At 40.3% G+C, this 12,273-nt stretch overlaps 1 protein-coding gene across 4 annotated transcripts in view; it reads left to right on the top strand.

The window, feature by feature from the left end:
- myo1hb (myosin IHb) overlaps positions 1-11,742 on the top strand; it is a 46,780-nt gene extending 35,038 nt beyond the window's left edge. The window contains exons 1-32 of one of the 4 annotated variants that reach the window (XM_029444603.1): positions 216-276; positions 1,792-1,953; positions 2,347-2,462; positions 3,110-3,308; positions 3,976-4,056; positions 4,163-4,342; positions 4,429-4,527; positions 4,645-4,761; positions 4,854-4,925; positions 5,013-5,132; positions 5,304-5,371; positions 5,449-5,554; positions 5,695-5,775; positions 5,904-5,995; positions 6,086-6,180; positions 6,653-6,699; positions 6,917-6,997; positions 7,095-7,200; positions 7,335-7,452; positions 7,580-7,693; positions 8,071-8,147; positions 8,237-8,305; positions 8,395-8,479; positions 8,581-8,743; positions 8,834-8,917; positions 9,072-9,165; positions 9,491-9,540; positions 9,649-9,784; positions 9,866-9,936; positions 10,137-10,234; positions 10,846-10,945; positions 11,033-11,742. In XM_029444603.1, coding sequence (XP_029300463.1) covers positions 1,828-1,953; positions 2,347-2,462; positions 3,110-3,308; positions 3,976-4,056; positions 4,163-4,342; positions 4,429-4,527; positions 4,645-4,761; positions 4,854-4,925; positions 5,013-5,132; positions 5,304-5,371; positions 5,449-5,554; positions 5,695-5,775; positions 5,904-5,995; positions 6,086-6,180; positions 6,653-6,699; positions 6,917-6,997; positions 7,095-7,200; positions 7,335-7,452; positions 7,580-7,693; positions 8,071-8,147; positions 8,237-8,305; positions 8,395-8,479; positions 8,581-8,743; positions 8,834-8,917; positions 9,072-9,165; positions 9,491-9,540; positions 9,649-9,784; positions 9,866-9,936; positions 10,137-10,234; positions 10,846-10,945; positions 11,033-11,059 — 3,072 coding nt within the window. In that variant the 5' untranslated portion in view covers positions 216-276; positions 1,792-1,827 and the 3' untranslated portion in view covers positions 11,060-11,742. Of the gene's footprint in view, positions 1-215; positions 277-1,791; positions 1,954-2,346; positions 2,463-3,109; positions 3,309-3,975; positions 4,057-4,162; positions 4,343-4,428; positions 4,528-4,644; positions 4,762-4,853; positions 4,926-5,012; positions 5,133-5,303; positions 5,372-5,448; positions 5,555-5,694; positions 5,776-5,903; positions 5,996-6,085; positions 6,181-6,652; positions 6,700-6,916; positions 6,998-7,094; positions 7,201-7,334; positions 7,453-7,579; positions 7,694-8,070; positions 8,148-8,236; positions 8,306-8,394; positions 8,480-8,580; positions 8,744-8,833; positions 8,918-9,071; positions 9,166-9,484; positions 9,541-9,648; positions 9,785-9,865; positions 9,937-10,136; positions 10,235-10,845; positions 10,946-11,032 lie in introns of those variants that run through there. The other 3 variants (XM_029444601.1, XM_029444602.1, XM_029444604.1) reach the window with 3 other exon arrangements.
- The last annotated feature ends 531 nt before the right edge of the window (positions 11,743-12,273 follow it).

Raw genomic sequence — 12,273 nt, 5'->3', positions numbered from 1 at the left:
CTCAATCGTCCACAATCACAGTAAACGCTCACACAGGTATGTTGTATGTGGTCAAGTAACTTCTACAGTAACACACACAAATACATTATTTTGAATGAAATGTGCTTCCTTTGTTGAACATTCACTACATTATTAATGGTTTCCTATTGAGGGAAGTAATCTGTCAGTGTTTCCTGTCAAACTCTCCCTTCAATAAAACTAGATGCTCAGTTCAGAAAAGGTTGAGAGGAACAAACACACACACACACACACACACACACCTCAGGGACCGTCAGGGTAGGTACCTTTTGCACTTTTTTCCTGCAAAATATTTTTATGATCACATGTGGTTTTCAGGACATTTATTTATTGTGACATTGTGCTGTACCTTTCTGCTGGGTCAGTAGAGCAGCCGCTTGTTTAACTGGAGAATGATCTGCGAGTGTCAGTTACTCCGACTTGGTGACAGGTCAACTTGGCGGTGATGAGAGCCAAGCTGCTGAAGCATAACACTCCTTCATAGCACCGTAATTAAAGTGCATTGCGTTTGCTGATTATTTTACCTGACACTTCTTCCGTTGTGTATCTTTAAGTGGCAGATCATATCCTGTGTTTATGCATAGCCTATTATAATGAATGTAATTACTCCTACTTTTATTGTCAGTTCCTGTTTAATCTTGTATTAAACTGTGGAGTATATGAAGCTTCCAGTGTAAGTGGACTATTTCGTGTTCGTTCTGTCCTTGTCATGAACAAGACTGATGGCTCTTTAGAGAGCACACAAGCAGATAAGATAGTGGAGGCTGAATTTAGATTTGTCATGAGCATGGAGGATGCAGCCAAGGCCACAAACGGATCTGACTGGAAGTCACAGATATAGGGACAAACAGGCAATGAGTCACTGGGAAATATATATCCTAGATTGTCTATGATTGCGACCATGTGTGTGTGTGTGTGTGTGTGTGTGTGTGTGTGTGTGTGTGTGTGTGTTCTTGAGTAGTGATAACTTTTGAGGAAAACAGGACACAAAGGAAAAGGACGGGACATATAGGACTGGTCTTGACAAAATGTTTGAGAACTGGGCCAAGAATAACATACTGTGCGTTCCAATACCCATACTAGCATCCTCTTTAGTATGCCAGAAAAAAAGATTTAGTATGTTGCATGCAGTATGCCAAAAATACCAGGTAGTTCCTACTCCATCCGGTTGCATTTCACAGTATGCAAGCTGGCATGCTTTTCTGGCTATTGTAACCCACAATCCTTTGCACAGGGGATACATGAGCAAGAGGGTCAACCTCAAGGTGCAATGTTAGGACAAAGTGGTATGTCCCAATTGTATGCATATTGCATGAAACAGTACATTCTCTGTAAAGGCAGCTGCAGTACAAAAGTAAAAAGTGAAGTATGTGATTTGGAATGCAGCCCTAGTATCTGTATATTTAGTTAAAAAGGTGCAATGTGTAGTAAGTACCTGGCCACGTCAAATCTGCGTCAAATCTGTGTTAGTCTACCGGCAGCAACAGAACGGTAGTCGAGGCATGAGCATGCTAATTTCAGTAAATATCTCTGCAACACAATACATAGATGTTTTTGACTTAACGTCAAAACTGATGCTTCTTCACATTCTGTTGATAATTTTGGATGTTTTAAATACTGACCACATCTCACACCTTGCTCCTTTAAAGAGAGAAATACATTGTACTATCAAGGTCTCATAAAGTGCATAATACAGTTTTGACATTTCACTTAGTTCTGTTGGGATGCCTTGTTTCCTTGTCATGTAACTGATGTGTTCCTGCTCTGGCACAGAGCTTGGAGGAGCGGTGTAACCAGATCCTGAGGAACATGGAGGCCTCCCTGACAGCCCGGGACCGCGTGGGTATCCAGGATTTTGTTCTCCTGGACCCCTACACGAGTGAGAGTGCCTTCCTGGACAACCTGAAGAAACGCTTCCATGAGAATCTCATTTACGTGAGTCTTCCTGTGTGGTGTAGTGTTGGATAACCCGGCTCTTTCTCTTACTCTAATTAAACGTCACACCCTCGACGTTCAACCCAACAAGGTCCTAATGCTGCATTGCCTTCCGCTGAATCCTTGTGTTGCTGAAGCAGCAGCTCCTGTTCTTTTTATTTGCGGAGTGAGCAATCTAAAGGTCACCGCTGTCAAGGTCATGACAAGTGATTAACCAAAGTTATTGCTTTTGATAAGAAGAACACAATTACTTATCAGCAGAGTGATACATGGACACCACACTGCTGGAATCTTTTTTTAATGTCATGTAATGTTTGAGAAAAACAATCGTCTGTATTAACAAATGTGCAAGAGTTGCAGAACATGACTTCCTTTCCGTGTCTTTCTCTGCAGACCTACATTGGAACTCTCTTGGTGTCGGTCAACCCATATAAAGCGTTAGATATCTACAACAAGAAGCAAATGGATATCTACATGGGTGTGAACTTCTTTGAGCTGCCACCTCATATGTAAGATATTCGGTTTTAATTTATTTGTTTTTTGTATCGCAAACAGTCGGGTCGATGTTTTTCATTGAACTTTCTACAGATTCCCCAGAGGATGGATCCCACTGACTTTTCCTCTAACTCCACCATGAGGTTTCCATTTTTGGTTTTATTAAGTGCATTTTCTCAACAACTTTTAAATAGTTTGCTATGAAATCATGACCCATCAGAATGGATTAAGTAATAACTTTCCCCTGACTTTTTATCTAGCACCGTCATCAGGTCGAAATCCTCTTCTGTTAAAGAGCAAAACTAATGATGTTCCTGTTTCTATCAGCCTCAGCAGTACTTTGTGTTTACTGCTAAGATGTGGACATGGTGAACATTTTAGCTGCTAAAAATCAGTATAGTCATTGTGAGTTTGTTAGCATGCTGACGTTAGCATTCAGCTAAAGGTGCAGTTAAGTACAGCCTCACAGAGCCAGCAGTGTGGCTGTTGGCTCTTACTCTTGTTATAGACATGCATATATTAAACTTTCAATTGATTGAAACGTTATCACATTAAAAGTGGAAAAAAAAGACAGGATGTCAACGTGACATAAGAGTTCATAAATTATAAATGCAGCATGGAAAAAAACTGGGGGCTGACTGACCCATTACTGTACTTTCAGTTATGCACTGGCAGACAATGTCTTCCGCACCATGCAGTCTGAGTTCAACAACCACTTCATCCTGATCTCAGGGGAGAGCGGGGCCGGCAAGACCGAGGCCTCCAAGAAAATCCTGCAATTCTACGCAGTCAGCTGTCCAAGTACCAAACTCCTGAACAACGTCCGGGACAGGCTGCTTCTCTCAAACCCAGTGCTTGAGGTCAGTGACAAGCATATGTGTAAGACCAGTTTTAGAGAGAAACCATACACTGTATATAGGAGGATGCAGTCAAAGGGACGTGACCGATTGGTTTGTGGACTATCGTTCTGAAGCATCGGGTTTGGAATTTTGGCCGTCGACATGTTGGGTTGTTGAAACCAGAAGTGACACGAGAGGGTACAATTAAGTACAACTGAATGCTTAACATTTTTAGGGGACCAAAATGTTACAATTAACTTTCATGAACTGAAAACAAACTGTGAAATGCCAAACACCACAACCGGACAACACCATGGTTGACACCTGTCAATCACAAGGTAGCCACGGCCTAAAGCATAATTGTCTATTTTTAATTTTAATGGGACCATCATTTACAACATGAATGTATTCCTGTAGTGAAGAAGACTTGAAACTAGTGATTGAGACCATGAACTCATAAGGAACATGTTTACTGAGGTAATAAATCAAGTGGAAAGTAAAGTAAATTTCTCGTAGACTTCTATACAACCGGACTTCTTTTTGCAACCAATGGCGTCGCCTCCTTCTGGCTATTTGAAATAATGCAGATTTAAGGCTCGACTCTTCAGACCCGGAGATTGATGCTTGAGAAAAAAACATTATTTTAAAAATCTGGCATTTATCGTCTTTTTTGGTTTATATCTTCCAGGCTTTCGGAAATGCCAAAACTCTGAAGAATGACAACTCAAGCCGCTTTGGGAAATACATGGACATCCAGTTCGACCACCAGGTGAACTGAAATATCTTCATAACATATGGGATAATATAACACAGCAAAGAAAATGACCAAAAGGTTCAAACCAAACACTGAGTTAATGATTACCTTTCTCCCTCAGGGTGGCGCAGTTGGTGGTCACATCCTGAGTTACCTGCTGGAGAAGTCTCGTGTCGTCCACCAGAACCACGGAGAGAGAAACTTCCATATCTTCTATCAGCTGGTGGAGGGAGGAGAGGAAGATCTGCTCCGCTGGCTCGGCCTGGAGAGAAACTGCCAGCACTACAGTTACCTGGTGCAGGTAAGTAGAAAAAAACAACAAATACTTCATTTATATGGTGCAACTAAAACCTCTCGACTCAGACGTTTTATACTTGTCTCCTCCAGGGTGATTGTGCCAAAGTTACCTCTATCAATGATAAAAGTGACTGGAAGATGGTGCGGAAAGCCCTCTCCGTCATCGAGTTCAATGAGATTGATATTGAGGTGAAGGTAGTACGGTAAATCTTTCCACAACGTAACTGGACAACGCTTTATTTAAACTAAGCATGATACATTTTGCTGATGATTCACAAAGTATTTTGTCTTTGGGTGTGAATGCAGCACCTGTTTGCAATAATTGCTAGTGTGCTCCATCTGGGAAATATCAAGTTTGAAGCAGATGTTCGAGGATATGCCTCTCTCAACAACAACAACCGGGAGATGCACTGGTTGTCAAAGGTGAGCCCCAAACAAACTGCAGATAGTTCAAACTCTTTGTCCGTCAGAGCTGTGGTGCTACCTGTTGACTTGTTTTTGCATGTGCTGTGCAGTTGCTGGGGATTCCTACACAGGTGCTACAACAGGGCTTAACCCAAAGGAAGATTGAAGCCAAAACAGAGGAGGTGACTAACTTGAATTCAAAGTATAAAATATGTTTAAATTGTTAGCAGTGTTTACTTTTAATCATCTACTTTATTCTGGTTTAAAAGGTGTTCAGTCCCTTCTCTGTGGACCATGCAGTATATGCCAGGGATGCCCTCGCCAAAGCCATCTATGGCCGCACTTTCAACTGGCTGGTCAACAAGATCAATGAATCTTTAGTTAACACGGTGAGAAACACCCCCCCCCCCCCCCCCAATCTACTCTCTTTCTAACCGTGCCTAGCCAGACCTGCTGTCTCAACATAAGAGGTTGGGTTTCTCCAAAGAGGTCTGGCTTCACACTACCATTCATAGCAGATTTCCATGAGTAGAAATCATATCTGTGTAAATCATCTGTAGGATTCCTCCAGGAAAACAGTAATTGGTCTGTTGGACATCTATGGTTTCGAGGTTTTCAACGTCAACAGGTGAGATCTTGCACAGATGAGTGAACTTCGTGTGAAATGAAGAATCCAATGCTGACAGTACCTTTGATTTATTTCAGTTTTGAGCAGTTTTGCATCAACTACTGCAACGAGAAGCTGCAACAGCTTTTCATCCAGCTGACCCTCAAGTCAGAGCAGGAGGAGTACGAGATGGAAGGGATTGAAGTAATAACTCTTTTAATCCTTATATTCTGTTGTCATTTGGGGCTCACAGTGCTACTAATGTGTGATCATAAACGTATCATTTTATACAATAAAAAACTGCATTTCAACCACTAATTCTTCTGTTGTTTGTTTATGCACAGTGGGAACCAGTGCCATTTTTCAACAACAAGATCATCTGTGATCTCGTGGAAGAGAAACACAGAGGACTCATCGCTTTGTTGGTAAAGATATGATGGATGTATGGTCCTACAGAAAGACAAACGACGAGCAATCCAAACAAGATTTTCCTTCAGGATTGATAAAGTTCTATATGTCATCTTTAATATTTGTTGCTTGTCCTCTTATATAGGACGAGGAATGTCTACGCCCTGGAGAGGCCACAGATCTCACCTTCCTGGAGAAGATAGAGGAAAAGATCGGCGGTCATCCTCATTTTGTCACGTGAGCTCACTTAACAGAGAGCGCAGGCTGTCTACACACGGTCAAACCAGCACATCATAATAACCTACACTAACTCTCCCCTTCCTGCAGACATAAACTTGCCGACCAAAAGACAAGGAAAACACTGGAAAGAGGAGACTTCCGCCTCTTGCACTACGCTGGGGAGGTTACATACTGTGTTGTTGGTAAGATATGAAATACCTCGGTATGTTAAATAATGTCTTTCTCTGTTGCAATACTATTAAATCAGCGTATTTTACAGCGGCCTATTGATAAAATGTGAAGCAACATTAGCAAATGCTCTCACCTCTAGATAATAAAATATATCACTTTCAAATAATATTGTCAGTGTTAACTCATTTTGACAATAGTATGCCTTAAAAGTGATCATCATGCATTCATGCATCATGTTTTACATCACTTTTGTAAAAAGAGCTTACTCACCTTTCCTCATGGAGATGATATCGCTAGCAGGGTCAAAGGTCATATCACGAAAATACAATGGAAAAAAATAAAAGCTCCCCAAAATATGTGCATATAAAATCATTTACTTGCATAAAATAATGATTATTGGTATGATGTATAGATTTTACTACGTCATTTATTTGATTTTAATGTGCAAGAGGAAGAATATGTTCTTTTCTTTTAAACTTTCAGGATTCTTGGACAAAAACAATGATCTCTTGTATCGAAATGGGAAAGAGGTAATTTAATTAAAATCCTTTATAAACTGTGTGACACACTAATGTGTTTGATTCACTGTGTTACACAAATACGTGCTGTGACTCTACTGTGTGACTTGTCCTCCACTGCTACCAATAAACACCAAACAAATAGAACTGGACATATATTAAAGGAGCATAACTCTTACGTTACATTATTATTTATATACTGTCTGTATGTTTTCCTATTCTCCTTAAGGTCATGCGACAGTCCAAGAATGCTATTATCAAACACTGTTTTCCTTCTACTGAACCGGACAGCAAGAGGAGACCTGAAACTGTAAGAAACCATTTAAGTCATGATTTAATGATTTACACATCTATTACGAACAAACCATCCACACTCGTATACCTGACATTTTCCTGTGACTCTCCAGGTGGTGACTCAGTTTAAGAGCAGCCTGGTGGGCTTGACTGAGATCTTAATGTCCAAAGAGCCCTGGTATGTCCGCTGCATTAAACCCAATGAAGCCAAGCAGTCAGGTGTGTCTTGAAAACCCTTCCCTTCTAACAAAGACCTTGCTCTGGTCGAGCTTTTTACTTTATATTCAGCCTACAGTCAGCTAGCACATGAAGTCAAACCTGAACTCTGAAATGACCTTTGGCGTCCCCTGCAGGACGCTTTGATGATGTGTTGGTGAGACATCAGGTGAAGTACCTGGGGCTCATGGAGCACTTGAGGGTCAGGCGTGCTGGGTTTGCCTACCGACGCAAATACGAGATCTTTCTCCAGAGGTAGCCAAGTGCACGTTCGCTCTTGTTTTCATCCAAAATGCACATACAGTTTTAGTTTTTCTTGCAGAACACATTTGGCACTTTTTAATTATTCGTGCAGACTATAACGATCTTCTTCTGTCCTCAGGTATAAGCCTCTGTGTCCAGACACCTGGCCCAACTGGAAAGGTACAGCGGCAGAAGGTGTGCGGTGTCTGATCAAACACATGGGCTACAAACGGGATGAGTACAAGATGGGCAGGTAAATCACAATACCCCCATATGATATTATATATCGATTCTTTGGACAACCACGGTGCAATTCCGTTTAAATTAAATTCAGGGGCTTGTGATGGATATGAGACGATATCATATGCCCATTTAACACAGTCGGTTACAAAAAGCAACAAAAAGATGATTTGACAATTTTATTACTGGGCATGAGAACTTCAAAACAAAGACTTATCATAAACATTATGATATGCATCACTGTTTTCACTTTGTATCAATGATATCATTGAATTGATATTTAGATCCAGATCGAGGGAACTGTTAATATATTGGTGCTGTTGATGATGTGCTGGTGCTGGTTCACCTGGAAGAGATGCAGCGACTCACAGTTTGTCTCTCTCCTTCAAGAACAAAAATCTTCATCCGGCACCCAAGAACTCTGTTTGCAACAGAAGACGCCTTTCAGGTCTGCAAACACAAGCTAGGTGAGAAGTTGTCTTGTACATTTAGCTGTAACGCCACATTTAGCATTATAAGACTCGTGAGGGTGAAACTTTAACTGTCATCGTTGCAGCAACAAGGATTCAAGCCAAGTACAAAGGCTACAGAGTGAAAGAACACTACCTGAAACAGAGAGAGGCTGGTGAGTAGTACAAGGCCCACAGATGTGTGAGTGATGTAGGTGAATGGCCCAAATGACAAGCATTAAAACATGACTTTTTATAACCTTAGCCACAAAGATTGAGACCTGCTGGAGAGGCCTGCTGGCCAGAAAAGAGCGCGACAAGAGGGCATGGGCTGTCAAGGTCATCAAGAGGTAAGTTCACACAATGCAATCTATTTGAAGGTTTAATGAGATGGCCATACAGTCCAATAAAGTATATGTTGTGAGGTTTACCGTCTATTGATTTGTTCTAGGTTCATTAAAGGTTTCATGACTAGAAATCATCCAGCCTCCTCCGACAACATTGAGTATCTGGCGTATGTGAGGCAGAATTACCTCACACGGCTGAGGGACAACCTTCCCAAAACAGTTGCTGAAAAAGACTCTTGGCTCTCCCCTCCGCCTATAATGCAGGAGGTGGGTGATGCATTTAAAAAAAAACACCAAGTGTTGCAAGGTATAAGGCTGCATAGATCCTGTAAATGTGTCGAACTGTATTTTTTCTAGGTTTCCCAGCTGTTGAAGAAGCTCTACATTCGCCACATGGTACGAAAGTATGTCCGCGGGATCACTCCACAGAGGAAAGCACAGGTACAATCCACCCTCTGTCACACACAAAGTTATGTTATGTGTGTGCAGGAGCCGCAATACATGCAGCATATCCATTCTACATTTAAAATAACTAAATTAGAAACTCATCTCATTATAAGAACTTTCTGGTCTTATACGTTTTCCTTGTTTCCAGCTTCTCTCAAAAGGTCAAACAAGCTCCATGTTCAAAGGAAGAAAAGAAAACTACCCCTTCAGTGTGTGCAGACCGTTCATGGACACCAGGATAGGTAAGACTGATGAGATATTTCTTTGTTGAGTGCACATAAGGGAGTATAGAATGTAGCATCATTGCTAGTTATAATAGCGTGTGGAGACGAGCTATGCTTTTTAAATTTGGAATAATTCTTTCCAGATTGTAACAGCAGTACATTTTAATTTTACAAATTGATTAACAAAACCTGAATATACATGCTGAGATACTTTGTGAGCCTGTTAATGGAATATTTGGCACATTAATAAGAAAGTTATAACGGTATAACAGTATCGTATTATTGTATTCAATCTGTGTGTGAAATCCTCTCTCATGGATTCTCTTACTTTATTAAGGTGCAGAGGACATAAGCATCAAAGTGCTTCAGATGATTCGGCATGAGCACATCAAGGTAAACTAACATCAGAATAGACTTTGCATCTTTATACTTTTTTAATCTACTCTGACCTTGTGTGTGTGTGTGTGTGTGTGTGTGTGTGTGTGTGTGATCCTCCCACAGTACAGCGTGCCAGTGGTGAAGTACGACAGGAACGGGTTCAGGCCTCGTCTCCGGCAGCTCATCTTCACCCAGGATGCCGCTTACCTGGTGGAAGAGGCCAAGATCAAGCAGCGCATTGATTACATCTGTTTGAAAGGTAAGGAGTGCAACAAAATAAGCATCATCATTAGTAGGGAGCGCTACACACATGCTTGAAACTTGCTTTTTTACTTATTAGGTGTGTCAGTCAGCAACCTGAGTGACAACTTCCTGATCCTTCATGTTACATGTGATGACGTCAAGCAAAAGGTAGACGCCATCTCTATATACATCTAAAATGTCCCTAAAGGAAATCAATGAATGTGATGATTTATGTGCAGTTAACAAGTTGTCTTTATACCAATCTGTTCCCCACATTAAACACGGAAACATAACTTTATGTTAAGGTTTAGAGTTATTATAAAAATCACATCTAATAGTTGAAAGACTGATACTATTTGTTCTTTTAGGGGGATCTGGTTCTGCAGTGCGACTACCTGTTTGAGGCCCTGACCAAGCTGAGTCTTATTGCCAACAAGCAGAACTCCATCAAAGTGGTCCAGGGCAGGTACTGGATCTGGAATTTATAGTAATATTAATATGAAAGCTAGAAATATGAATGGTACAAATGGTATACTAAAGTCAATCTCTGCAGGTTTAAATTTGAGGAGACTTCCTGTTTGTTTTTGTTTTGATACATTAATATACTGACAATTCTTAATTGTTTATATAGTAAACTCACATTCAGCCTTGACATACATGACAGACATGCCACCAGAGGTCACTGCACAGTTACTAAATCCAGAACACGATCAAAGTAACGCACAGTGTTGTCACTTCCAGCTCAGATTGCTAAAGCATACAATAAAGCAAACTTTAAAAACAAGTGAAGCAACACCTAATAGTCGTACGCCTGCAACCTCTTCTTGTACCTTTATTTTATTTTGATGTATGGAATATGTTGTAAGATTTCACTATGTATAGTCAGTGATAATGAATTTAGTGTATGTGAATATATAAGAGCATATGATTAAGAATACGTTATGTTTGCGGGAAGATATTGTTAGTTATTTGTGTCACATTTTTGTTTTGTGTGAACCCCAGGATTAGGCGCTGATGTTCTGCATCAGCTAATAAAATCCTAAAAATTCAATGTGAAATTGTTGTCATCACTTGCAGTGTGCGATTTGACATCCAGCCTGGCAGAGAGGGGTTCGTGGACTTCAAGAGTGGTCAGGAGTCCATGGTCTACAGGACAAAGAATGGCCATTTGATGGTGGTGAGCGTGAACTTCATCATGTTAAGACAATGTAAAATTACTATTTGTTTAAACAACCAACCAAGCTCTTTACTTATTCTTCTTCAGGAGTCTACGAGAACCAAGTCCAGATGATGCCGCCAGTGATCTGGGTGGACTTTGTTGCAAATTAGTAACAGCCGTGTTTGTTCTGTAATTCTGCTCCATGGTTGTTGCCAATTGTGTTTTGTGTCAGCTGATTTTTACTTTTTGCAATGTTTTCCAATCATGCATATGCAAATATTACACTGCCAATATCGTAGCTGTAGAGAGCAGACAGCAAACTAATAGAGCATAAAGCCAGCATATCAGTGGGTCTGCTTGTTCCTAATGTCGGGAGTTTAAATCATCTCAAACTGATCCCAGTTCAGATTCATGGACATCAACCATCCTTAATGAATAGAAGCACTTGTCTGTAATCTTTTTGTATTAAATGTATCTGAAATTTCTAGTTGATAACAGTAAAGAATAATTATGTATGCGTGCAGCCATGAATGTTTATAATACCTCACCTATGTTACATTAAAAACATGTTAAACTGCAATGGACATTGCACAAGATAAGATACGTATTTATTGGGAGGGAATTAATTTAGTACACGGCAATATACACCATCACATTTCATTTGGCATGCTTTACAATCAATGTGTCACTGAGCTGATTCCTGGTGTAGCAGCTCCCCCTACAGGCCAACTACTGGCCCTACAGGTTCCCTAAATCAACACACTTTTTGTCACGAAGTCACGCAAAGAATCTTAATTCTACGAATCACTGTTTCAACACACATCGTCTTATTTGAAAAAAGAAAGAAAATGATGATGCAGCATAAACAATGCAAAGATTGCATCTGAATTAGGAGTGTGTGTGTGTCTCCTCCCTTCTCAAATGTCAGTTCAACATGCTCAAAGTTAACACGCTAATGTTTGTGCTTGCATAGCCAGCTTGTTATTTTGCCAACAGAACACACATTTTGGACTGAAGGCACTGCTGTAATACGTAATCTTAATGATAATTAAATAGACTAATTAGAATGTATTTCACATCATTGTACTATTTAATATGGCTGATATTTGTTTACGCATTAAAGCACAAGTTTAAAACAGCTATTAGCTCCATAACTGTGTCTTTATCTAAATACGATAAGGAATATCGTTAAGAGCCAAGATGAGTTTCTGTCAGTGTGACATACGGTACAATCTAAAATCCATTTGGTAGATAATACATGTTTAAAACTGAAGTGACGGATCGTCAAAGGTAGCAATGATAGATTTAATTGGTCAGATCTGATGGAGCTGTGGTTGATGATTAAA

The sequence above is a fragment of the Cottoperca gobio genome, chromosome 12 (assembly GCF_900634415.1).
Source record: "Cottoperca gobio chromosome 12, fCotGob3.1, whole genome shotgun sequence".
In the NCBI taxonomy this organism is placed as follows: domain Eukaryota; kingdom Metazoa; phylum Chordata; class Actinopteri; order Perciformes; family Bovichtidae; genus Cottoperca; species Cottoperca gobio.
Note: the sequence above shows the minus strand (reverse complement) of the source record. Positions and strands in the feature narration are given on the sequence as shown.